The sequence below is a fragment of the Gouania willdenowi genome, chromosome 3 (genome assembly GCF_900634775.1).
Source record: "Gouania willdenowi chromosome 3, fGouWil2.1, whole genome shotgun sequence".
Classification (NCBI taxonomy): Eukaryota; Metazoa; Chordata; class Actinopteri; order Blenniiformes; family Gobiesocidae; genus Gouania; species Gouania willdenowi.
Window position 1 is genome coordinate 40,606,227 of NC_041046.1, and position 27,042 is coordinate 40,633,268.

Sequence of the window (27,042 nt, forward strand, 5' to 3'; positions counted from 1 at the left end):
GTCGCATTGTTTGACCGATTGGTACAGCCAAAAACACGGCAATAGTTCACCATTTCGTCTCGAAATTTACGATTTTCTTGTCTGCGTGCTGTTTGTAGACCTGCTGCTGCATATCTCCAAAATGGCGACTTCCGGGTTGATGACGTGCCATGAAAACCCTCTATAGTGAAAAAGGGGCAAAATGTAGCAAACAATAGTGAAAAAGGGCTACAAAGTGGAACATAAAGAGTCAAAACAAAGGGGAAAAAGGAAACAATGGTATTTCTTGGGCAACAGTTAGATTATTTGGATGAAAAGTGGCCAAAAAAATTCATGAAAGGACAAAAATTTGAAAGAAGGGTCAAAATGAACTTGCAAAAACGGACAAAAAAATAGAAAAAAAAAAAAAACATGTATTTATTGGCAAAAGGTAGCTAAAGTCTGAAAAAAAGTGTCAGAACTTTTTTGAAAAGGGGCAAAAATTGGACAAAGGAAGTTGCAAAATGGCCAAAGGAAATAGGTATAAAGGGGTTAAAAAGTGACCTACTTTTATGGTTTTCTTGGGGAATAATAATTAAAATAAAGACATAAAGAGCCACATGTTGAGCATTACTGACTTAATTAACAGTGGTGTTCTGATAATGTAGTGGGCTGGTCACCTCGGCTATTACTGTGGTAACGCAATATTATGCTAAAACAAACTAGGTGTGGCAAATGTGTGTCTCTACTGCGCATGCGTATTAGTGATCTCTGGTGGAGGATGACCAGGCTGTTTTCCAGTAACTCTCATTTTCTCTGGAGATTTATATTAATAATGTATCATCACATTTTCTAAAAACCGTATCTGGTCATGATGTAGTCTTATCTGTTTCTGTATCATCACTTATTATTTTATTTTATTTTTTTATTTAAGTACAAAGAGCGCAGGAAGACGACATTGCTCACGCCATGGCTCACATAGACATTATATACGTATTATAATGTCTATGATGGCCCACGCTGTAAACAGGAAGTGACTGAAAGCGGAAGCTCGTGGTGATGTCACTCCTCAAACAGCTGGCGTCCAGTCTGGGAACAGTGGTCGGGATTTTAACTCTTTTAGTTGCACTTATCGCCGCCATATTGACTTATTTTGATTCCAGTGATCCAGTTGAATACCCCAGGTAATGACGAATGTAGAATTAATATGAATTATTATGAATGGCGCCCATACGGAGATAATGTGTCCAGACCACACTCTGCTGAATGCATTCTCTATGGGAATATATTACATTTATTGTTGACATTTGTGGAGAAATTATGTGGAGAAATTTTGCGCATTCGCGATTATTTTTCAAGCAACGACCAGAGTCCATTGAAAAAACTGTCAATTTATTTTTTTTTAAAAAAAAAATACGATTTGGTCAATCGAGGCACTTCTTTGTGTCCAGTTTGCATTTGTTTTAATATTATGACCATATTTTCCTGAATTCGTCAGTACTTTATTGTCGTATTTGAGTTTAATGCCAACATTGATAAATGTGCTTAGTTAAATAGAATAAGATAAGATGATCCTTTATTCATCTCGCAATTGAGACATTTACAGTGTTACAGCAGCATAGCAGAAGAAAACTCACTCAGTGCAAAATTAGATCAGATAAAAAATATTAAAAAAAAAAAAAAATGTGTCAAAAAATTGTTGAAAAGAGCCAGTAAGTCTGTATACACTGTATGAACGCTATCATACACACAGTGCATATAAGGGTGGTCCCATAAATTATTATTGCAATGTAAATCAAAATACAAATAAGATCAGGTGGCAATAACGTTTTATGACATTATTAGTAATATTATTAATAAGGTTTAAATTATTTAAAGACTTGGACAGAAACCAAATTAATAAAATATTTTTGATAGTAAATTAACACTCAAATGAAGTTACATTTTTATCTCAAGGCTAAAACTAAATCAAAATGTGTTTCTAATTAACACCAACATGCTACATGCCATTTTAAGAATACACCTTTTTGCGGTGATGTCAGCATCCGGGACACTTGACCTAGCAACACCCGCCACTATTTTAAGAGGGGTGTGTGATTGCTTGACAACCGCTATTTACGGTATTTACCACAGACAACGCAAAGGTTTTACTCATTGTCTTACGATTATTTCAGCATATTAGAGCCAAAGGCCAAGCACCGATATGAAGAAAAGTTGCATCTGATTGGTTTACACGACTTCTTTGGGTTTTTTTTTCCGCCGCAACGTCTTACGTCCATCCGTCTCTCTTCTGAGTTGTTTCCTGGAAAAATACTAATACGGGATGATGGTGGGAAAGAGGGGTAATATATGGGAGTTTCCCAGCCAAGCATGCATTAAGATTAATGGTACGACTCACACGAATGCCAACAACCGGCACGCTCTGTTCAGAACTCTATTCCAAATCGTTTAGTGACGTTAAGAATGTCAAGAATGATGGCAAAAAATTACATTCGTAAAACATCATAATTAGGTGTAAACTCGGCATGAAAGCCCTCTAGTTGGCCCTAGCTAGCTAACTAGCTATAGACATTACAGTCATTGCTGAATAAATTACAATTTAAATGTAGGCTAATTCATAATCAATGTCATAAAATCAGTAAGGAAGAAATTAGATCCCCAAAATACACAACCTACTATTAATGAAATCTCTCCTGCAAACATACGACCACTTTGATTTTGGGCTCTATGTAGTTTTGTCGTTGTACGTTGGCCTCAGTGCTTGGATTCATACCTTCCGTTTCTGGTCTTTTTCTGTAGGTATTCTGTAAAATGATGATATCTTTTCCTTCAGCCAGTCGTGGTTCTGACAACCAAATACTACGCAGAATTTGGGCATTCTACGATAAAAATCTGCCAGACTGCAAGATCTCCATCGTGTTGTCAGCGGTCAATGGCGGTTGTAAAGCAAAAGCATACCCCTCTTGAAATGGCAGCGCGCGTTGCTAGGTTAAGTGCTGACGTCACGCAAAAAGGTGTATAACTATAGTCTAAATTTTAGAGTTTTAAAATTTTATTTTAAATTGACACAACATAGACCTGACATCACATTTCTCACAATTTATTTCTCCATCCATTAGAATAAATTTAGATTTTTATCTTTGTTTACCGACACTATGCATGCACTCGGTGCACGTTTTTTCCCTGTTGTTGTAGGCTATCAGTTCCCAACTCGTGTTACATAATGTACATAATGACTGGGTGTGGAGCCAGCTTAGATCACACACTGAAACACTGCTTGTGTGTGTGTGTAATTTACTGTTGTGCAAACTAAGATAAACCAGACAAAGCTTCATTACAGGATTAGTAAATTTGATGTTTTCTATTAGATGTTCCAATCCTATTAATGATGTAATGTTAACAGTTATTAGTAATTAATAATTTTGGAGATAACTGAGGTTTGCTTGTTTTGGATACTCAGTATGGCTGAAGACATGAAAACCCTGGAGGAGAACTTCAGAGTGCAGAATAAAAGCTGTTTCATACTCGGTGCGTCTGGAGAATCGGGCAAAGTGCTGCTTCAAGAGCTGCTGGAGCGTAACATCTTCTCCAAAATAACTCTCATAGGAAGGAGAATGCTCACTTTTGAAGATGAAGCGTACAAAAACCTGGTTCGTGAGCTGAGTCAGTTATCAGTTAATGACGTTTTTTAAATACCACTGACTTGGTGTTTCATTTTCTGTGCCCTCCAGGTTCAGGAAGTCGTGGACTTTGAGAAGCTTGATGATTACGCAGCTGCCTTTCAGGGCCATGATGTTGGCTACTGCTGTCTTGGTACGACGAGAGCAAAGGCTGGAGCTGTGAGTAATCCATATACAAGGCTGCTACACGCACAGTAGTTTTCTATGGTGGAGACAAAACAATGGACTTTGCAGATGTCACACTTTGTCCAACATGTTTTTAAAAATCAAAATAAATCTGAATTTATTTTTTTTAAACTTTGTGTGTAACATTGTTGATTTAATAAGTTCCTTGTTTCCTTTCAGTGTCACAAATGATTAATTAAGCAAAACATACCAAAGAACTTTTTTTATTTTTTTTAATAATGTTTTCACTAAAGGTTAGGCCACACTGGAGCCCTTTATTAACACCTCAATCATAGAGTTGAGTACAATTATTTACTTAAGGTACAATAGCTATAATCCAGAAAATGAAAAAAAATGACAGTTAACATACAGTAGTCATCATTAATCATTTCTTTAGGAAATGCTCACTAAACACTATCCTCAAAATGTCTGTTTTTTTTTTATTATTATATATTTCAGGAAGGCTTCGTCCGAGTTGATCACGACTATGTTTTAAAATCAGCCGAGCTCGCCAAGGCAGGAAGTTGCTCCCACTTTCACCTGGAATCTTCCAGAGGAGCCGATAAGAACAACAATTTCCTCTACCTTAAAGTCAAGGTGTGAATGTTTAACCAAGACTTTTCACACAGCCATGGTTTCCATGTTTGTCATCATTCTTCATGCATTTTTTCTTGCAGGGACAAGTGGAAGCAGAAATCGAAGCTCTGGGGTTCGACCGATTGTCTGTGTACAGACCTGGGTGAGCCAGTTCATCTCTGATAACTTCATATAACATGAGTTGGTTATACTGTATGTTAACAGCCATAGCTTGTTTACGACCAACTATTGTCACTAACAACGAAAAGACCTTTGTCTTTCTTCTCGTTAGCGTTATTTACAAAATAATTTGGAACAATCTAAGAAAATACAATCCTTTGATGCACGTTTGACATAACTTTATGTAGCAGCTGTAGCAGTGAGCGCTGAAGTTTCATACATTAATCATTGAAACGGATTCACTATCTCTGTTTGTGTTTGACGTTCACTCGTTACCCCGTGCGCTGATCTGTTCTATTGACATTAACAGTCATTTGTTACTAAAAGAGCGCTTACCACTAAAACAAACGAAAATATGTCGGTTGTGTTACGAAAAAAAAATGAGGTTTTGCTCTGTCGGGTTTGGGTCAAAGTTTGAATGTTCATACTAGGGATGTCCCGATGCAACTTTTTCAGTTCCGATACGATACCGATATTGCAGCCTTGAGTATTGGCCGATACTGATATCGATCCGATACAATATCAGCATGATTCATACATACTTTTATTACTCATTTTGTAGTGTGGAATGTTAGAAAATTCTTCATCGAGTGATGTTACTCAGAGAACTGACCCATTTTTCATGACAAATTGGTTACATACATTTTAACCTTCAACATAATATCTACAGTATTCTACATTTGAATAAGATAAATAAATTATCGGAGCGCTTATATCTGAGATTTTAATCTGATATTCGTTTTCTGGCTAATATCGGACCGATATCAATATCGGATCGGTACACCTCTAGTTCATACCATAAACTGGTCTGTGTTTAAAAGCAAATCAGCATCGCAAGAAGCCATAACTAAATATTTGGCTGTTTTTCTTTTTCCTCGTCGTCCTCTCCACCTGTTCATTCATTCTCCGGCTTTGACACAAATGCAACAATGCACATTAAAGGACATCAGTTCGGAGCCGCTAACAGTTCACACCTGAATCTGATACATTTTAAAAGGTAATGTGTCAGACAAAACATCTGATCTGAGCAACAAATCACAATTGATAATTAAGGCTTGCAGTGTGACGTTCTTCTTGGAAAAATCTTAGAATTCCTCAAATTTTTAGATTTAGAATTTTCTCTTAGTAATTCACAAAGCATGTTAGGCCTTAAGAGATGCTGTTAGGAGGAGCGAAGAGGACCTTTAGGAAGATTTAAGAGTGTATAAAACAGACAAGATGGTAGAAAGAAACAGGCTAGTAATCAGAGGGTCTCTGGTTCAAATCCAACCTGGTCAATCACTGGGATGTTGAGCAAGTCCTTTAACTCTAACTGCTCGTGTTGAATGTCGCTTTGGATAAAAGTGTCTGCTAAATAAAATTGTAATCTTTAAAGACAAACTTCAAAGAGTCCCTGCACTAGTTTTTTTTTTTGTATGATTTTATAGCCATTGAGATGACATCACACTTCAATGATACAGCAGTGTGTCATTTTCAGTATCTATAGAACGTACATGTAAAGCATGTTTGTTTTATTGGTCCTCACATGTAGTTATACACTTTTGTAATGATACAACGTGAATAATAGTTAAAAAAAAAAATTATGGTTTTTTATTTTTTTCACGGACCCCAGTTTGAGAACCAGTGCTGTAGACTAGGGTTCTCACCAGGAATTGTTCACAGCATAGAGGGATTGCGTGGCGTCCGAGCAAGCGGCAACGGTGTGTGGGGCCTGCAGTAATATTGGAACACGGACGATGCGTTTCTCGGTTATGCAGATCAAATAGAGAGTTTAAACAACCCGTGCACGCCTAGAAATCTCTTTTGTGTCCAAGTGTGCAACAATTAATACGACGGTACCGTTCAAAAAAGGAAAAAAACAATAGAAAATTTCCTCTACGTTGCTGAAAACGGAGCGTAGGGGGCGCCATCTCTTCGTAGGGGCTAGTTTGATAGGCTAGCCAGACTGGCAGCAATTCCCTCACAGATGACCACGTGCGCACACACGTCCACCCCTACTTTAGTTAACCTTATTTGGTTTGATTAGAAGGTTTTAATTAGAAGGTTGTAACGCACAACAATGTGATTTAAAAGTCATTTCTTTTGTCCCAGAGTGCTGTTGGTGGACAGGGTGGAGAGCCGACCCCTTGAGTGGCTGTCGAGGAAGTTCTTGAGCGCTTGGTCCTCTGTGTTTTCTACGTCCATGGCCATCCCCATTCAGGCTGTGGCCAGAGCTATTGTGTCCAACACTGTGCGTCCGTCGGAGCAGAAGTCAGAGATCCTGGAACACAAACATATTGCAGCTCTGGGAAAAGGTGCTGGGAACTGAGGTAGGAATGGAATGAATGTGACGGGGTTCATATATGATACTGGAGCAGTTCTGAAACCAGTGCATCACGTGACTCTGTGACTTCTGCTTTCTTTATCTCTACTATAAAAGTTTTAAGCTTCTCCAACAACTGGTTTTATTGCAAAAAATATATAGAATTCTTGGAATAAAATGTAAAATATTGATTTGATTTTGTCTTTACAGGTTCTTTCTTCAAAGCACTACAAAGATCGTTTCAACACAAAGATCGCTTCAACGCTCAGCTGCATTTTTCTTCTGTACCATTATTTTGTTCAAGTTTTTTTTAACTTGAAACATGATGCATGCTGGGAGGAAGATACATGATAACCAAAGCACTCTTTACAAACACTGCTCTTTAAAATACTGTCTGTCTATTGTGTTTGTGTTTTTTTATTTTTTTTTGTATGTGTGTGTGTTTTCTAAATCTGTAATATCAATAAACTCGCCCCAGTTCAACAGAAAGGTGTGAATCTAATGGCATCAGTGGGACAATATGATAGGAATTGTTTATTTTTGTGTTTTATTTTTATATTACGAGGTTGGTTATTGAGAACCAGCTCTGATTTAAAGTGATGACCCCCAAACATTGGGTGGATATTTCACAAATGTGCATTTTTGTAGTGTGTGTGTGTGTGAGATGTGGTAATAATAGACGGAAATTTTCCAACCCATAATATATAATATCATCCAAATACACAAAAGATATAACTTTAAAAAAGAATCAAATAACTTACTTTAATAATAATGAAAACCTGTTTAAACAATAATTTAAAAAAAGTTTTCCAATGCAATTATTTTCGGGTCAAATATTTTTATAATTAAAAGTAAAGTTTTCTTTGGCTAAAGCAACTTTTTATGATCGAATAATAAAGACATAAATTTGCCTTCATATTTGAATATGCTTTTACTCATTCTGATGTAATAGCGCTCTCTTGTGGTTGAATCTGGAGACGCACAATTTAATATCCTAAAGAACTCAGTTGCAACAAACGTGATCTGATGATCTTTACTCATAAAAAATGTAACAAAATCTGGCAAATGCAGAAAAAACAAACAAACCGTACTTGAATAATTTTAATTAATTAATTAATTAATTGCAATTTGAACGTTTAGATTTAATGCTCAACAACTTTAATACAATGTGAAACAGAAAACCTTTTCATTCACAAATAATGTTAAAAATGTGTGTAACTCAGTGAATTTGGTTATAAATAATAAAGTCTTCACTTTATTATTTAATGATTCAAAACTACTAATTTATTGAAAATGTTCCTTTATTGCTGTGTCCATTTACATTTTATTCACTTGTCTTATAGGTTTAAATGTTTTTTTTATTACATTATGTTCATATCTGCACAAAGTTGCTCCTTTAGGTGTTTTATTTTTCTTTTTTTAAATAATGAAACGAAGTCTTGATGTTTATAATGAAAAAAAAAGAAATACATATATTTCATTCATCGCCAAAACAGTTAAAGTCTAGTGACATCTTGTGGTCATCTTTATAAGTGCTTAATATAACTAAGTCCGCCCATTTTGTTGCGTCACTCTCCGTCACCAGGAAGTGCTCCGCTACATTAGCAACAACATGGCAGAACACACGGATCCACGTGAGTGCTGCAAATAACAAAAAAAAGTCAAATGCAATGACATGAAACTGCAGATAATAGACGTGTTTATGTGTTCTGCCTTTCAGAAATATTTTATTTCTTTAGTTTAATTTCTCCGTGTGTTTTAAAGGTGCATCTCAAAGTGATGATGATGATGTTTGGATTGTAATAAGTCTGTTTCTTCATCGCCTGCTCTCTAACAGGGAGAGCTGCTGAGGACATGCCTGAACTGTCTGATGAAGATGATGAAGATGATGAAGAGCAGTGGATGGAGGACGAGTGTCAGTCTGTGACTTGTCTTTTCTGTGAGAGGTGAGAAAACCCTTTGGTCATCTAACTTATTTATATTATTATTATTATTATTATTACACTGCCCGTCAGAAGTATGTATTCATATAATGGGAGGAGCTTAAGTAGAGTTGTCAATTATGGCCAAATGAGTATGTGTGATTTCCCTGGTTTATTTCTATGGGACATGTGCATAATGAATGTGTTTGTTTTTTTTACTCATTTTTATATATTTTTTGTTTGGTGTATTTTTCTGTAATGTATGTTTTTTTTTTGAGTCATTATGTGTATTTTTGTATCTTTCTGTTTTGTGCATTTTTTGTATAATTATAGTTTTTTGTTGCCATTGTAGTGTGATTCTGGAGTCATTTTGTGCATTATTGTATATTTTTTGGTGTAGTTTTGTGCATGTTTTTTTTTTTTTGTGTAAATATCTAGTTTTGTGTATTTTGAGTCATTTTCATATTTGTGTTGTTGTTCGATGTATTTTCTGTAATGTATGTTTTTTTGGAGTCAATTTGTGTGTTTTTGGAGCCTTTTTGTATATTTTTGTGCGTTTCTGTTGTCGTTTTGTGTATTTTTTGGATAAATATTGTTTTGTTTTTTGTTTTGTTTTACTCATTTAGTATATTTTTATTATACATTTTGTGTGTGTGTGGCTACCTCCATCTCCTCCGTGGGTTATCGCTCGCACGCACACACGCACGCACATGCATGCGTCACAGGTTGTTGAGAGATAAAAAGACCCGGAAGTCGCACAAAAAATAAACGTTTTTAACACCAAAGTCGCAACTCTCTCTAAATGGCTCTGTGTGCGTTCAGCATGTACATCCAGGCATCTCACACGGATGCGTAAATATATTGGATGCTCACAAAAAAAAACATTAAATAAAAACATTTTGCACTTCTAGATCAGTCTGCAATCTTCTCCAGTGTAACCATGGTTACCCCGATGGCTGACAGAATAAGATAAGAATAGCTTTTAAAACTAATTATAAGGCATAGTTTGAATGTAAATGAAAGGAAAAGAGGCTAACAGGCTACGAGGAACTAAAGTGAAACTAAAAGAACGTCACATTGAGGATGGTTGCTCACACTCACCTTCCAATCACTAATCAACATTAATCCAAAATAAGTATGATTTTATGAAATTGTTACATTTATGCAAGATATAGGCCCACATGACGTTGTAGGAATACACATGTACAACTGCACAAAGCGTTCCTAGGTGAATTAAATATGTTGAATAAAACGTAATGTGGCTAAAAATGTCTCTGATCCTTTTTTCTTCACTCATCGTGAGTTTCTGTGAACGCTCGAATGAGCATGTCCCTTTAAATGTTGTTGCCGCAAGGAATTCTGGGTCAGCATTATCTTCTCTCCTTTGGTAAAGGATGCATCAGTGTTTCCTAGGCTAACGGAGGTTATAAAGGAAGCATTGAGCCTCCTTTCCTTAGCTTGTAGAGAATTAGAACACTCCTTATCATGGCCGCTACTAAAACACATCCAGGGGTGGAGGAAAAGTGGATAGGAAAGGAGATAGGAGGGACTATTTTGAAGCACCCGGACAGTACTTGTTTAAAGCACAATGTATCCACCCACCCCTCAGGTGCTGTTCATTCAATAACCAGCCCAAGGAAAGCTTTGAGCCAAAGCTTTTCAGCCAATCAGTGATTTGCACCCAACATGCGGACTCTTAAGCCCGCCCACAGGCTGCATCGTCACCAGGAAGTTTCTGCCCTCGTGCTGCGTTCAATGCAACTCAGAATTCTTGTTTAATTGACGGGGGTCTCCACCTGGAGTAGGGGCTCCTGCACTTTAAAGTCTGACTTTCTCTAAAATCATTTGTCTGACGTTCCACAACAACGATGGCACCGTGCAGAACCACATGTCTCTGGCAAAACAGTGATTAAAAGCATTTTAATGCCAAAAATATCTGGAAATAATATACAAGAAAATTCACAAAGTTCAAGAATGAATAACTGCAGGCTTTATTTATGTTAAATGAGCTGTTTTTGTGATTTTTAAATGAATTTAAAGTCCTTTTTTTTTACTTGAGCCCTGTGTGATGTTTTTAAAGCCTTACATGAATCACTTTGAATGCCTTGATGTTGAAATATGCTACGTAATAAATAAATAAATAAAAATTGCCATTCAGAATAATCATAGCTTTAAGTTCAGAGTTGCCTTGAACGCAGCGTCAGTGTCCCAGAAAAGTGCAGAAACAGATGAAGGGAAACATGTTATTTAAATAAATAAATAAATTCTTATTAATTACTATTATTAACTGACCCATCCACTTTTCTGAGGCCTACCCACAATCTAAGCCATGTTCCCGCTACTGGTGGAAAGTTCTCAGTTTCTGAGTAAAAAACCCAAAATAAGTCAAATTTGCTGCGTTACAGTCAATTCTAACTCTATTTATGCCGCATTTCAGTGTTTTTAACGTCTCGTTTGCATTGTTTCAGGGCGCTGAGTTGTGTTGCTGACGCCCTGCACCACTGCTCAGCTGAGCACCAGATCAACCTCGTAGATGTGATCAGAAAACACAGTAAGTTGTGGATCAGTCGCTCCACAGATGATGGAAGAAACGTGTGGTTTGTCAGAAAAAGCTCATGGTTTCTTTCTCTCATCAGGTTTAGACGACTACGGATACATAAAAATGATCAACTTCATACGTGCAACAGTAAGTTTATCTACAACATTGTGTGAAATGATCAATACAATTGATATTGGAATGTGTTTGAAAGAATAAAACTGATTATTAGAATGAAAATGACCCAACACTGAATAGTCAGATCATTTTAAAACGCTTAAATAAGATGTGATCAATCTGCAAGTGAAGATGACTCCATCCCATCAGAGACTCAACATAAATACACAAAATTACTCCAAAAACAAATAAAAGAACAACAAAAAACAGAGAATTTGAGAGGAAATATACAAAAGATGACCAAAAAAACACAAATAAGTCAACTTTGTTTGTCTCCTAGTTGGAAAAATTCCTTTTGCATATAATTATAATAAACAGAGAAACTACACATACAATGTACGTCAAAAGCCCTGTTACATATGAGTAAATGTATAAGAAATGACACATACTGTTATCAACATTTATTAAAAAAAAAAAAAAAAAACTAGAAAAAACACACAAAACAACAAAAATTAAACACTCGGAAACTTGAAAAAATGACAGGAACATATATTCAATGAAAACAAAAACACACAAAAACCTGTGTTAAAAATCAGATTATAAAAAAATAATAAAAAAAATCAGATTGTTATTATTCTAAATAATGACATGAAAAAGTCACATTGAAATTGAATCCATGTACCCTTTGTTCAAATTAACCACAGTGTGGTTAATTTGTTTTAATGATTTAAAACCAAAACCAAAATCCAGAAAAACCAAACAAGGAGCATTTTTCTGTTTTAAAATTAAATCTGCTTCTGTTTGTGTGATATTTACTGGGAAACTAGGAAAAAAGCTTCATGTTTTAATCTCACCACACAGACGGACTTTTACTCTGCTGCGTTTCATAAAATGATCTTGTTTCATGTTTTCCACCTCACACTGATGGCAGAGGTACAAATTGTGTGTCGATGACGTTTCGTTAAAGAGTTATTGATGCTTGAAGTCCAAATTTGTGAATATCTGCAAACTTTACTGAACAGTGTTACAGTCCAAATAGTAAATTAGTCCAAAAAAATGGATGTTACGTAAAACATGTACATGATATGTGATAAAGGAACCAGAGGTGGTGCAATGAATCTACTGGTGCTCCTCATTTCTTGTGATCAACTTCCATGTGTGTTGACGGCTGCCGTTAGCGGTATTTATAACGTGCAAAATAAACATTTTTACTGCCCTCAAAAAATCTGTAATTGATTTTGCGAAAGTGTCAAATCGTAGAAGTTCTAACATCTATTGTTCCTCACACCAGTCGATAGTCAGTCACCAGTTTATTTGGATACTATTTGGACCGTAACACCACGAAACAAAACCTAAACGTGAGCAGCTTTGTACGAACTAAAACATCCACAGACTGAATGAAAACATGAGCAGGACCAGAAAACTGCTGAAATAAATCATAAACAGTCTTATTATGTGAGGAGACCTGGTCCAGGACCTGGTGCAGCGGACTTCAGTTCTTTCTCTAATTTACCCGTAAATATCCAAATATCACAGACAGAACAAGTTTAAAAAATAAAAAATTAAAGGAAAAAATCTGGTTTTTGGTTTTTCTGTATTTCTGCTTTGGTTTTAAGTCAGAAAAACAAATTAACCACACTGTTTATTTGTTATTTTGATATGGTTTTAAAACGGAATAACCAAAGAACATAGGGTACACAGATTAAATTTGTTTACATAGTTGTTGTTGTGTGTGTGTGTGTGTGTAGAAGTGCAGTGCATCCCGTCTCATGGGACTGTCAGGTGCTCCTCTACCCTGGGAGAGTGAAGACTTTCTGCGTCCAGTCCTACAAGATGACCCACTGCTACAAACAGGTAGAGGTGCAGTGTGCCCCCCCATCTGCCTGTTTCTAATCTTTTCAAACGTCCAAACAACTGAAAGTCACCGACAAAAGATGGACTTTGTGCTGCTGCTACTGCTGCACGTTTCAGGTAATTGAAATCTAACTTGACATATTTCTCTTTACTTCTCGGATTCTTCTCTCAGATCTCGAGGAGCTCTGTGACAGTGAAGGGTCGACGTCGTGCTCGCCAAGTGCGTCTGAATCCCATGATGCACTGCAGCGCAGGGCCCAGGCTGCAGAGGGGAGAGCTCGTCAGTCAGAGGAGGCGTTGGCCAGAGCGATGGATGACCTGCACAAACTCAAGTCAGTAATTCTACTGCATTTCCTCACATTTGAACACTTTTTAATCTTTATCTTGTCTCGGTTACTGAATGTCCTTGAGAGAAGTGTTTCTCAAATGAGGGGCACGTGATGGCACTACAGGGGGTACTTGAGAGAGAGGAAAATTAACGAAAGAAAGCATTAAAAATATGTAGTTTTATGTTTATTTTCAGTTAAAAATGATAATCGTACTAAATATTACCAGCAATTACTAGCAATTCACAAAATGACAACAAAAACACACAAAATAAGAGAAAAAATATCCTGAATAATGAAAAGAACTGACAAACAACAACAAAATAGACAAAATGACACCAAAACACACGCTAAGTGAGAAAAATACTTACTAATACCAGCAACACACAAAACGACAACAAGGACACACTAAATGATCGAAAAATACACAAAATCACTATAAAATACACAAAAATAACAGATAAACATACAAAAACGACATAAGAAACAACCAAACGACACCAAAAACACACACAGAGTGAATCATTTAAATAATACCAAGAACACACAAAAAGGACAACAAAAACACATGAAATAAGAGAGAAATATGATGAATAATATAAAAAAACGACAAACAACAACAGAATACACAAAATGACACAAAATAAAAGAAAAATGTACTGCATAATAAAAAAGAACAAACAACAAAATCCATGAAATGACACAAAATTATGGTATAAATGATCTTGATTAGATCAAAATGTTGTAGTGGGACAAATGGGGTACTTGTCTTGTAGTGCAGGTCTGTCTGCAGACCAGCAGGGGGACACGCTGAGCAGAGATTTGCAGGAGCATTAACTGAAGTACCTTGTGAAAGAAGTTTGTAGGAAAGGGAAAGATAGATAGGGGAAAGGAAAATTCCACTGCAGCATGGAGGTTAAAGTGGGGAGGGGGTGGGGGGTGCAGCTTTTAGGTGCTATAAGGGAAAATTACTGAACGAGTGCTGCTGGTGGTGGAGAGTTAGAAAGATGAATGCCTCCCATCTCCTTCATTTACTGCTTGGTCCTGCGTGAAGGCTGTGTGCTTTCCTCTCTCTCTCTCTGCCTTTGTTCCGTTGTCCCATATGAGAAGTTGAATGCGGTTCTTTGTGTGTGTGTGTGTGTGTGTGTGTGTGTGTGTTCTCAGGCTGCTGGCTCAGGGCCTGGTGCTGAACGCTGGAACCAGCAGATCCAGCACCATGGGCGCCGTGGCCGAGCTCCGTGAGGATGAGGATGAAGCCTACTTTAGCTCCTATGGCCATTACAGCATCCATGAGGAGATGTTGAAGGTTTGATCAGTCCCTCAACATATATTCAGATCCTTCTTATAGTCCTGTGAGTCTTTGTCCCAGCACAAAATACAGTATGTAAAGCAGGCTCAGCAGTGTATAAACAGCTTACACAGATCTACTCTCTTGCACCATTCAGAATAATGACCAATCTGAGCAATAATGCAGGAAATAAAAACTAATTTGTGTTTTTATTGTCATTTTTGTTATCGCTTTACATATTTTTGTGTGTACTTTAGTTGTCATTTTGTGTTTTTGGAGTCATTTCTGTGTATTTCAGTTGTTTTTTTTAGTCCGTCTTGGGTGTTTTAGTGCATTTGTGTTGTTACATTTACCTCTATGTATTTTATTTATGTTTTTGGAGTCATTTTGTGTATTTTGCTTTTCATTTTGTGTATTTCTTGTCATTTTTTGTGTTTTTGGAGTTGTTTTGTACATTTTTCAGTTTTTTGATAGTTGTTCTGGGTGTTTTAGGAGTCATTTTGTGCATTTGTGTTGTTGTTAGATATACTTTTCAGTTACTCTTATGTATTTTATGCATGTTTTTGTTGTTGTTTTGGGTGTTTTAGGAGTCATTTCATTTATTTGTGTTGTTTCAGTCACTTTTATGTATGTTTTTGGAGAAATTTTGTTTATTTTGCTTTTCATGTTGTGTATTTTTGTCATTTTGTATAATTTTGGAGTCATTTTGTGTGTTTATGCAGTTTTTTTTGTGAATTTCTTGTTACGTTGTGTGTTTTTGGAATCATTTTGTGAATTTACTTTGGGATTTGTTTCAGTCAGTTTGTGTTTTTGTTGTCATTTTGCATTTTTTTGAGTCATTTTTGTGTATTTTTGGAGTCATTTTGTATATTTCTGTAGTTTTCTTTGATGTTTGAGGAGTTTTTGTGCATTTACAGCACTTTGTGGGCCGCCAGTTGCCTATGGCTGATCTACAATTTACTGCTTTCCTCCAATCAGCAGTAAGTGCGGTGTGAGACTTTGAAAGTCGCTGCTACATAATGAAGGTTTGCGACCTGGAAAAAAGTCCAGTGTCCAGAGTGTAAGATGTGTCATAACTCCTAATCTCAATGTGTTTGCACAGTGTGCATGAAGCTGTTTAGACCCTTCGCTCCGTCACTTACTGCAGTGTTGAGACTCGGTTCAGTCGGCTCAGCTGATTGGTGCTAAGCTTTGCATTAGAATATGCGTGCGTCAGTTTGGAAAAATGCATCCCAGGCTCAGGAGTGGCTAAGAAGAAGTGACGGCAGGCGGCCTTGCAGCAAACTTTGGTCGCCTCAAGGTCACTGAAGCGCATCAAACGCATAAAAGAAATGTAGTGATCACTGATCATACTCGTCATCCTCAACAGTTTAAAAAAACAAAACCCAATGGTATAATTTAAAAAGAAAAAGATCTAGTCTAAATATGTGCTTCATAGAATAAGTCACTATTGAACTCAATTACTGACAGTAGGGTTTTTCAAATGGTGGCCTGCGGGCCAGATGCGGTCCTGTTCCTGTACACAAATGGGCCAACTTTTTTTTCGACGGCTGGCTGTGTGGACAGATAAGAAAGCTGCAAAAATCTTTTTTAACTGTTATTAAATACAGACTGAATCATTACACAGTATATACAGTATTGTGCGTTTTTGCATCGTTTAAGCTACAAATTATTAAAGCCTGTTTTTCTGTGCCAAAAATAAACAATATATATATATATATATATATATATATATATATATATTTAATTTTGAGGGGTTATACCATATATTTACATGCAAGCATAGGAATAATGTCAGCAAAAGAAATTGTGAATTTCTCAAAATAAATGAAAACGAAATACACTTTTAAAACGCTTTTCCATAGACCTAAATGATTAGCGGGGACAGCTTTTCTTAGAAACCGTTTAAGATAGGATAACCAAATTTGGTGTGTGGCTTCAGGGTATCAATACCTTGATGGAGTTCAAAAATGAGAAGCGCGCAATCATTTTTTCCGGAGTTATTGCCCTTGTGCCATTAGTTTTACTTTGAAGATATCTTCAAAGGGGACAGCTTTTCTTAGAAACCATTGAAGATAGTTAGGAATTTTATTTTCTGATGTGATAATTTTTTCTTATGTATACATCTAAGTTCTTAGATTTAGGACATTTAGGGAAAGGTTGTGAGTTTTAATGACAACCGTTCTGGCGGGGGATGACGATAGTTGAGTGTCATTGAACAGCTACTGTATATCTTACAGCGTTATTCTGACTATGCTACAAAGGCTGACGATGCCGATAACTGAGCATAGATCTTAGCTGAGTAAACAAAAGTTAGCAACTATTTGCTTTTAAATCAAACGTTACAAATTCTTATCAGACACACATTCTTTCCCATTTTCACAGCGTTTTAAATGGCTTTGTTGTATTTATGAGTTGTGGGAGCACTTGATTGGCAAGGCTATTATTGACTTGACTTATCCCACATGGCCTGGAACTTTCCAAGGAATCACCACTCTGACGTGTTCACCTGTTATCTGCAGCTACGAGAAAAAAGCGTGACCAGTTGTTTCTTTTGTTGTTGTGTTTTTTTTTTGCCGTAAGCTGTTTTATTTCTTCAGATTTCCTGCTGATAAGAGCAATATATTGCATATTCAACACACCCACCCAGCACATGAGCTGTAAATTACTACGTTGAAAATGTGTTTTATCTAGCTGAGTATTCCGCGTATTCTCTCCACAGGATAAAGTGCGCACAGAGAGTTACCGTGACTTCATGTACAGCAACCCTGAGGTGTTTAAAGACAAGGTGAGTCATTGAGTCATTGTGGGACTGTCTGTGTGTGTTTGTTATCAGGTATAAGCTCCTGTATTTCCCAGAAAATACGTGGAACAAGGCGATTTTAAATCATTGTGTGACTTTATTAGCCCCTCGCAGCTCGACTGCAGAGTCGTGATAACAGACATGCACCAGCAAAACCATAACCAGTTCAATTCCTTCTTCCCTTTTCCTCTTCACTAAAGTAAAGTATTGGCCTGCATCATGACTATCCATTCTGGGTGACTGCTTGTTAACGCTGGGCTGATGGCAGCGTACGTTTCCTCCGTCAGCTCCTACGTGTGTCAAACAGTCACAGAACAAAGTGCATTGGTGCCTTCCCTTACTGTGTGTGTGCGTGTGCATGTGTGTGCGTGCGCGTGTGTGTGTGCGTGTCAGCACTGCGTCGGCGACCCTCTGCGAACCCATAAACGCAGCGGGACGCTTCCAGAGAAGTGCCTTTAAATAGAGATGCAGATAAAGGCTGCGGGTGTGTGTGTGTGTGTGTGTGTGTGTAGCCACTGCAGCCCCGTCCCGGTCATTGAACAGCAGTCGGAGGCTGGAGAGGAAAAGAATTATACGTGTAACCTGAGGGGGACTTGGAATGGAGGCAGATAAAAATTTACAGCAGCAGCAGTGACATGAGGAAGCTCACTGCAGAAACTGGGAGTAGAAAGTAGTTTGATTAGTTTTGCTGCAGAGGAGTAAACTCAAGCTTAATAAATCAGGTAGTTGGAAAAACTCTAATAATGCAAAACTATTTTATTAATTTGAGTCCAAAAGTAGGTGCATATAGCTCAGAATCAGTAGGGGTGTGCATTGCCATGTATCTGACGATACGATACCATTTGGATGTCACGATACGATGTATCCCAATACTAAACAATACGATATGCATCGCGATATATCCTGTGCCTGTCTGTGATTTATTCGCTAACTTCAGTCACCGGAGCATCAGTCGTGCACTGTTTAAGGGAGAGTAAAAGCCCTGAGGAGAGCTCTTCTTCTCTGTTTCGTTGGCCATGTTTACACCCCTTTAATTCAGAATAGAAATGAAATCCACTTTAAACTGACCTTGTGAACACTTAATTACAAATGAACGAATTAAACTTAAATATTAGGGCTGGGCTTTATGGACCAAAACTCATTTCACAATATTTCTCAAAATGCTGATATACGATATGTATCTCGATAATTTTAATTAAAATGACCAGAAAGACAATTCAAGGTTAAATTTGCTGATGCAAGATGCCACACAGGCACATTTATTTACACTAACGGCTGCACAATATGTGCCACTTTTGGCTTTTTCTCCTCTAAGGGACAGCACGTGTGAGTGAGTTCTGTAATGTGGCTTGTTTAGGGAAAGGTCTGGGTTTGGTTGCACTCAGAAATCCATCTAATTTAGCTTTTCATGCTGTTCTAAGAATAGAAAAAGCAGTGTCTCCTAAAAATAGTATTTTGGTACAAATTAAGCTATAAAATATATATATACATATCGATATTGGCAATAATGTCATTTTCTATCGCGCCAAAATAGAAAACTCAATATATCTTGAATCTCGATATATCTCCCAGCCCTACAAGGGCTTCAGTATTTGTGTTATCATCACCATCCCTACGTCTCTTGACCGTGCCCCAGGAAGGAGACTGCAGCTCTCCTTTTAGCTCCTCCTCCTATGCACCTCCTTGTGTTGTCTTGTCGGGCACAGGAAGGGACAGGAATGGAGATGTCGATTCCACACCTCCATCACCAGCTTGTTATTCCTCTGAAAGCACAATTAGCACAGAATGGCTGTGCTTTAGCTGAATCCCAACTGCTTTTGCAGGGAATTGGGTCTGTTTGTGTGGATAATAGATGTGAGCAATCATTCTAGTGCTGGAATAAAGGAGCCTCAAACTAAACTGGAACACAGCAAAATAAAAATAAAAAAGCAAAAGCAAATCTAAACCTAAACGCCAAATTTATAACAGCACTAATAATGATACAGTAGGTCCTAATGTGTGGGCACCACCGTTTTTTGTTGTTGACAAGTTGTGATTAAATGCTCAATCCATATCTGATCCGGATGAAACTCTGTGGAGTAATTGAGGAACCAACCCGACATAACGGAGTCAAATTTCATAAAGATCAGTCAATCACAAACCGAGATATGAATTTTTGAAATTTCACCAATAATGACGGCTCATTGAAACTGATCCAGAATCAGTCGGGGTCTGCTTTACCATGAATCTGACGATACCATTCACGATTTATGTGCCACCATATGATATAGGCCTATCCCGATCCTAAAAAATATATCGATATTGGCAATAATGTCATTTTCTATCGCGCCAAAATAGAAAACTCAATATATCTTGAATCTCGATATATCTCCCAGCCCTACAAGGGCTTCAGTATTTGTGTTATCATCACCATCCCTACGTCTCTTGACCGTGCCCCAGGAAGGAGACTGCAGCTCTCCTTTTAGCTCCTCCTCCTATGCACCTCCTCGTGTTGTCTTGTCGGGCGCAGGAAGGGACAGGAATGGAGATGTCGATTCCACACCTCCATCACCAGCTTGTTATTCCTCTGAAAGCACAATTAGCACAGAATGGCTGTGCTTTAGCTGAATCCCAACTGCTTTTGCAGGGAATTGGGTCTGTTTGTGTGGATAATAGATGTGAGCAATCATTCTAGTGCTGGAATAAAGGAGCCTCAAACTAAACTGGAACACAGCAAAATAAAAATAAAAAAGCAAAAGCAAATCTAAACCTAAACGCCAAATTTATATCAGCACTAATAATGATACAGTAGGTCCTAATGTGTGGGCACCACCGTTTTTTGTTGTTGACAAATTGTGATTAAATGCTCAATCCATATCTGATCCGGATGAAACTCTGTGGAGTAATTGAGGAACCAACCCGACATAACGGAGTCAAATTTCATAAAGATCAGTCAATCACAAACCGAGATATGAATTTTTGAAATTTCACCAATAATGACGGATCATTGAAACTGATCCAGAATCAGTCGGGGTCTGCTTTACCATGAATCTGACGATACCATTCACGATTTATGTGCCACCATATAATATAGGCCTATCCCGATACTAAAAAATGCAATATTTATCACAATATCAATAATTACAAATTTTACTTTTACAAGTACAAAATGGTATGAAATATATATATATATATATATATATATATATATTATTTATTTTTTTAACTTGTGAGAACAAGTAAATGGTAACTAACTATAATTCAAGGACCAATATAAAAAACAAGTGGCATGTTTATCAAACTGTCAAATTCCATTTTCCAAAAAAGTTCAAAAATTCTGATTCTTTTAAGTAACCACCAGTGTTGGGCGTTTTACTTTAAAAAAGTAATTAGTTACCATTACAAATTACTTCTCCCAAAAAGTAATTGAGTTAGTAACTCAGCTACTATGCTGTAAAAGTAATTAGTTACTAAGGCAAAGTAATTATGAAGTTATTTCTATATTTTGTACTATTGTGTCAGTGTTACTGGTAATTTTGTTGACTAAATATTTTCATCAAGAAAAATTAAAATCAATTTTGACATTTTTTGTATCGATAAGATAATCGCGGGGTGAGATATCGCGACATCGCTGAATCAATTTTTTCTTACACCCTTAAAGGGATCCTCCACTGTTTTACAAATGTGGCCTAAAACCTTTGAAATGTCCTTATTAGAAGATCTATGCCTAACAAAACGCATCATTTTGCACCATATTCGTTTTATTAACTTTTAAAACTAGGACTACTTTGTGCGCCGCCATGTTGAAGTGACGTCTTTCAGTCCATTGAGTTCTATAGGAGGTGAAGCTTTCAGGATCATTTAGCAGCTTTTTCTGTCAAAATGACAACTTGTGTTGCTATGGGCCACAGGGGGACGACGGTTCCCACTCTGCTGTTTTGTAGACGGCATGAAGAAGAGAAGTCACGATTTTAATTTATCACCTCTCAGTGAACAAAAGAGTTTGACATCGACTTTTTTTTTTTTACTTTTACTGATTTTTAGAGCAACCCAAAGCAGCACAAGTTGTAATTTTGCCTGAAAAAACTGCTAAATTATCCTAAATGCTTCACTTCAATAGAACACAATGGGTTAACCACGTCATCAATCACGTGATTTCAACATGGTGGCGCACAGGTCGTAAAGCGGTAAAGTAGTCCCATTTTTAACAGTTAATAAAACTAATATGGTGCAAAATAATGCATTTGTTAAGCATAGATCTTCTAATAATGACATTACAAAGGTTTTAGGCCACAATTATAAAAACAGTGGAGGATCCCTTTAAGAATCAGCATATTGATCTGGATCCCCTCCAGAAATGTAATGGAACCTTACATGGTGTAAAGTCTATCTTTGGTTGAGATTTTGTCAAAAGCTGTGAAGTACTTTTGATGTAATCCTGCTAACAAACACACACACTTTGGTGGAAATATTTCCTGCATGGTGGCGTTATTTATCAATCCTTTTTCCACATGAGGATTGTCTTTCCACTCCACCGACTCTTCCTCCTTCCCACCTGCAGGTGGTGCTTGACGTGGGCTGTGGGACTGGAATACTGTCTATGTTCGCTGCTAGAGCCGGGGCCAAACAGGTCATAGCAGTGGATCAGTCAGAGATCCTGTATCAGGCCATGGACATCATCAGGTGAGTCATCTTTTAGTCTAAAAACTAGCAAAGGCAACAACAGCAGGTTACAGGAAGTCCTCAGGACGTCAGAGCAACACTACAGATGTTTAAATAGGGTGACCATACATCTGGTTTACCTGCACATGTCTTGTTTTCACGCCTTTTCCATAACGTCCGGCCAGATTTTACAAACTCATGTTTCCCAGGGACCCTGAACGCATCTCCAGAACACGTTGATTTAAAAGACCATAACTCCTGTAATATTTGAGAAACTCCAGCAGATTCTGAAAGCTAAGGATTTGCTCTTTATTTATTTCTTTTTTAATGTATTATTATTTATTCATTTTTATTTTTTAAGTTTATTTTTCTCTTTTCAGTAACAAACATGAGAAAACACATTACAGAACGTTCCTTGACAACAAGGCCAAATTTTACAAACTCATGAAAATGTCTGTTTCCCAGAGACCTTGAACGCATCTCAGGAACACGTTAATTTGAATGACTGTAACTCCGCTAATATTTGCTCTATCTGGGAAATTCCACCAGTTTCTGAAAGTTGATGAGTTGCTCTTTTTTACTTTTTATTTATTTTACATTAATTTTCTCTTTTTAGCAACAAACATGCGTCAGTTTGTGACAAAAAGCTGAGAAAAATGGCTTTTTCAGAAAAAATCTATTAGTGACATTGAAGCAATATTTTTGTTCTTTGCCTTAGCAACACCTCAACATTAGTTTCCTTCTATAAAACTACAAAAACAACACTGAGACTGGGCTTTTGATGGCAAAATTATTATTATTTCACCATCTAGTTCAGAATTGAATGGTATTCTTACTGTATTTTGGTCGTCCTCCAAGTCTCTCCCCCGTCATTCTCCCCACACGCAACTTCCTCCTCATCCCGAACATGCCGAGTGTCACCGCTTGCCCTGTTTTTTTTTTATCGTTTTCTTTCACCATCACAACACCACTTAGTTTCACACATGCTCTGGTGGAGTGTGTGCTGCTGTGAGCTGCTGGGAACTTCAGCATCAACTCCGTAGCGCCATTTTCTGTCTCAAAAACTCCTTTCCTCTCCCTCTGAGCTCTGCCCATCACGGTGATCTCTCATCCAAAGGTGCTCTACTGCCACCTACATGTCACCAGTTGGTCACTACATCATGGTACAAGCTCGAGGAGTGCTTCGTCACACTGTCTCCTCGCAACCCCAGCCGAAAAACGTCTTTAGACATCTTTGGCAGTCAATGAGTGAAGTTACACTGGTATTTTGCTATTGGTAGCCGTCTCCTCATGAAGACCTCAGACCTCAACTGTAACTTTGCAGTTAAAGTCTCCATTCCATACACCGTTTCTGTTTCCACTGTTCTCCAGCTGGTGCCTGTGAATTCCTTCACTTTGTCACCATTTTCCTAGCAGTCTTAAGTATGCTGAGGTCGACCCAAGTGTCCTCTATTTTGGAAGTCAAAATATGGTCACCCTATTTTTAAAGGATGTGTACAGCAGAAATAACGGTCTTTGTGACCTCCACTTGCCTTTTATTTGTTGAAGATGGTTGTCTCCAGGAGAGCAAATGCATGCTTTCCTCCTGCGGTCGGACTCTTTCCCCTCTCACCTCGTCTCCCCCTGTGGAAGCATCATTTCTAAAATCATTTCCATTAAAACATAAACATGTAGATGAACCCTGTCAGCGTTGCTTTTATTATCGCACTCACTGCTACCTGCAATTACTATCACCGGGCGTCCACATAATGCATTTTTGAGTTAGGTGCCTTATGACAGCTATTATAACACTTGTGTAAGACAGTGTCCTATAAGCAAAGCAACAGGGTTCGCTGAAGGAAGGAGACGTTTTAATTTTACAGCCCAGTGATTCGCTGTTGGCACGCAGGCTCGCCAGCGGTGAATATTCAGCTAACGGAGGAGGTTGTAACTGCTGTACCCCTCCGCTCACTTATCACACATGCACAGTTAAAGTAACACACAGACCCACCTTAATGTCAGTTTGAACTCTGTTTGCTAGGATTGGGATGTTGTGGGGTTTTCTTTTGTGTGTTAAGCACTTGCTCTTGTGTCCGATACATGTACTTTCCCTGCTCAACTTCCTCCTATTGAATATATTCTTAATGCTTAATGAGATCCTCCATTGTTTTCACAAATCTGGCCTAAAATCTTTGAAATGTACTTATTAGAGGATTCCTGCCTTACAAAACACACAACACAAAACACCAAAGCGTCAGCTGCGCACTTATTAAGGGGGAGTAAAGGTCCCTTAGGAAAGCTCTTCTTCTCTGCTTTACTGGATACGTTTACATCAAATCTTTAATTCGCCTTTAATTCAGAATAAAAATGAAATTGTCTTTAAACTGACTTGTAAACACTTAATTCTGAATAAAAGTGGTCATTCCGAATTAAACTTAAATCCAAATTAAGTTATTCTGATTTTAATTCTAAATGGAATAATTCGGCTTTAAATTAATTTCGGTCATTCTGTGCATTTGTCGCAGAGGCGCGCTTTCCCAAATTGTTTAATTCAAAAAATTAATTCCAAATGAAAAAAACATCATATAAACATGGCCATTGTCTACTACAAAACTGCAGAGTTGGAACTGTCACCCACTGCGGTCACAGATTTTTTTGGGTCATGGATTTTATTTATCAAATTTTTCGGTAAACAAAAGGTTTACCTAGACTTTTTTTTTAAACTTTTACTGATTTTTAGAGCAACCCAAAGCAGCACAAGTTGACGATCCTGAATGCTTCACTCCTATAGAACTCAAAGAACTGAAATTGGCGATTGGCGTCATCAATAACGCACAGGCTCAACAAGACGAACAGCGCAAAACCGAAAAAGCTGCAGAATGATTAATTAATTAATTAAATTAAATTTTTAAAATATATTGCATTGTATTTATTTTAATTGAAGTTTTTCGAACTTGAACCCCCACCCTCTGGTCCTGTGGGAAACACTGAGTAGTCATGATGGCTAGTTATCCAGGACCAGTTTGACCTTCTAACCAAAAAAAGCTAAAGCTTTAGATTAAGAAAAGTATTACAATTGTACAGTCATTTTAACTGTATTAAAACATGCTCAGCAATACGTTGCCTGAATGTAAGATAAGGAAATAAATTGAATGCCGGTGTTAATTGAAAACACTGGATTTTAATAATGACGACCCCTCGTACACACTCGGCTACAAAGCTGCACAGATACTGACTCGCTGTCCCCAGAGCCCTGACATTGTCCTCTAAATTACCCCAATAATGAGATTACAGTGGTTCCCTCTTGTGAAAGGTGGGGGGTGAGGGGTGGGGGTGATGCTGGGAGAAGGTGATAGCAGCAGAAAAGCAGCTGAGAGGGGAGAGATGGTTGAAGATTAGGATCACTGACTGCTACAGAAATGCACTCTGCGCGACTGTGAGTAATTGTTGCGTCCTCTGTAACATTGCCTGTCTCGATAATGGAATATTCAATAAGATTGATACTCAGGTTTTTTATTTTTTTTTAAGAGAATCATTTAAACCACAGCACTGATTACTTGCATAAATTGTAAAAATGTAAAAATGTATGGATTTTTGGACCTGAGAAACACATTTCTCACATTTTTACAGCCAATGCAGAATTTGGTGTAAAACTCCAACTTAGGGCCCATTGACACTGGAAATATGTGCCGTGCTGTGCAGGAAAGGCCCCTGTCTGTCAGAGGAGAAAAGAATTACATTTTTTTAGCCTGATTTAAAATAAATAAATAAGAAAAACAAGTTCTTAAAAATAAACTCAAACTAAAATAAATACAATGAAATCTACTTAAATTTGAATTTAAATTACTTAAATGAAATAATAATAATGTTGAATAAATAAATTAAGTAACTTAACTGCCCAACCAGCAGCAGCAGCAGCAGCTCGGCACACATGAAGTGGTTAGCCTGTTGGCTAACACTACCAACAGCATGATTTAATGTTGAGTTTCCTGTTATGTTTATATAGAAACAGGTTCATATAACATGACGTTGAGCTTTTCAAACTTCTGGACTTATTAGCTCACATAACGAAAGAGGTTTACATCGACTTTTACAACTTTTACTGATTTTTAGAGCAGCACAAGTTGTAATTCTGACGAAATGATCCTGAATGCTTCACCTCCTATAGAACTTAATGGACTAAAAGGGGTGATTTGCATCATCAATGAAGTGATTTCAACATGGCGGTGCACAGGTTTTAAAACAGTAAAGTAGTCCCATTTTTAAAAGTTAATAAAACAAATATGGTGCAAAATAATGTGTTTTGTTAGGCATAGATCTTCTAATAATGACATTTCAAAGTTTTTAGGCCATATTTGTAAAAACAGTGGAGGATCACTTTAAGGGTGTAAGAAAAAATTGATTCAGCGATTCTTCTTTGGTTTTATTGGCGAAGGCGATGCATAGCGCCACCAAATGTACAGGAGTTGTAATGATGTGCTACATACACAGAAGATGAACAGTGCCCAAAAAAAATATGTTTATGTGACGGGCCGCAACCAATCAATAAATGTATGGGAAACACTGATTTTTCATACGCACGCACGGATGTGAATATTGTGAAGCTGAAACGTGTTCAGGCTTAAATAAACATCGGCTTCATTCGGGTCAGACAGGTGAGGGCCGTGTTTTTTCAGGCTCGGACCAGGTTGAGTCTTTTTTTGGCCCGTTTAAAA

The 27,042-nt window shown here is 37.4% G+C and overlaps 2 protein-coding genes across 2 annotated transcripts in view; both read left to right on the forward strand.

The window, feature by feature from the left end:
* Positions 1–984: 984 nt before the first annotated feature.
* LOC114458206 (oxidoreductase HTATIP2-like) lies at positions 985–7,346 on the forward strand. The gene is made up of 7 exons (XM_028440548.1): positions 985–1,142; positions 3,419–3,608; positions 3,690–3,797; positions 4,263–4,400; positions 4,481–4,542; positions 6,651–6,868; positions 7,072–7,346. The coding sequence occupies exons 1-6, from the start codon at positions 1,018–1,020 to the stop codon at positions 6,865–6,867; spliced, it is 840 nt and encodes a 279-aa protein (XP_028296349.1). The 5' UTR covers positions 985–1,017; the 3' UTR covers position 6,868; positions 7,072–7,346.
* A 1,077-nt stretch (positions 7,347–8,423) lies between these two features.
* Positions 8,424–27,042, forward strand: part of LOC114457054 (protein arginine N-methyltransferase 3-like) — a 76,688-nt gene continuing 58,069 nt past the window's right edge. Inside the window, exons 1-9 of the mRNA XM_028439091.1 lie at positions 8,424–8,495; positions 8,699–8,807; positions 11,252–11,334; positions 11,420–11,469; positions 13,185–13,290; positions 13,463–13,622; positions 14,781–14,922; positions 17,627–17,692; positions 22,248–22,369. Of these exons, the coding sequence (XP_028294892.1) occupies positions 8,474–8,495; positions 8,699–8,807; positions 11,252–11,334; positions 11,420–11,469; positions 13,185–13,290; positions 13,463–13,622; positions 14,781–14,922; positions 17,627–17,692; positions 22,248–22,369 (860 nt within the window). The 5' untranslated portion in view covers positions 8,424–8,473. The remainder of the gene's footprint in view (positions 8,496–8,698; positions 8,808–11,251; positions 11,335–11,419; positions 11,470–13,184; positions 13,291–13,462; positions 13,623–14,780; positions 14,923–17,626; positions 17,693–22,247; positions 22,370–27,042) is intronic.

Excerpts from the sequence above, each read along its gene's own strand:
- LOC114458206 (XM_028440548.1), top strand. The coding sequence starts at position 1,018 with ATGTCACTCCTCAAACAGCTGGCGTCCAGTCTGGGAACAGTGGTCGGG. Across the intron at positions 1,143-3,418 it reads GATCCAGTTGAATACCCCAG|TATGGCTGAAGACATGAAAA; the intron begins GTAATGACGAAT and ends TTGGATACTCAG. Across the intron at positions 3,798-4,262 it reads CGAGAGCAAAGGCTGGAGCT|GAAGGCTTCGTCCGAGTTGA; the intron begins GTGAGTAATCCA and ends TATATATTTCAG.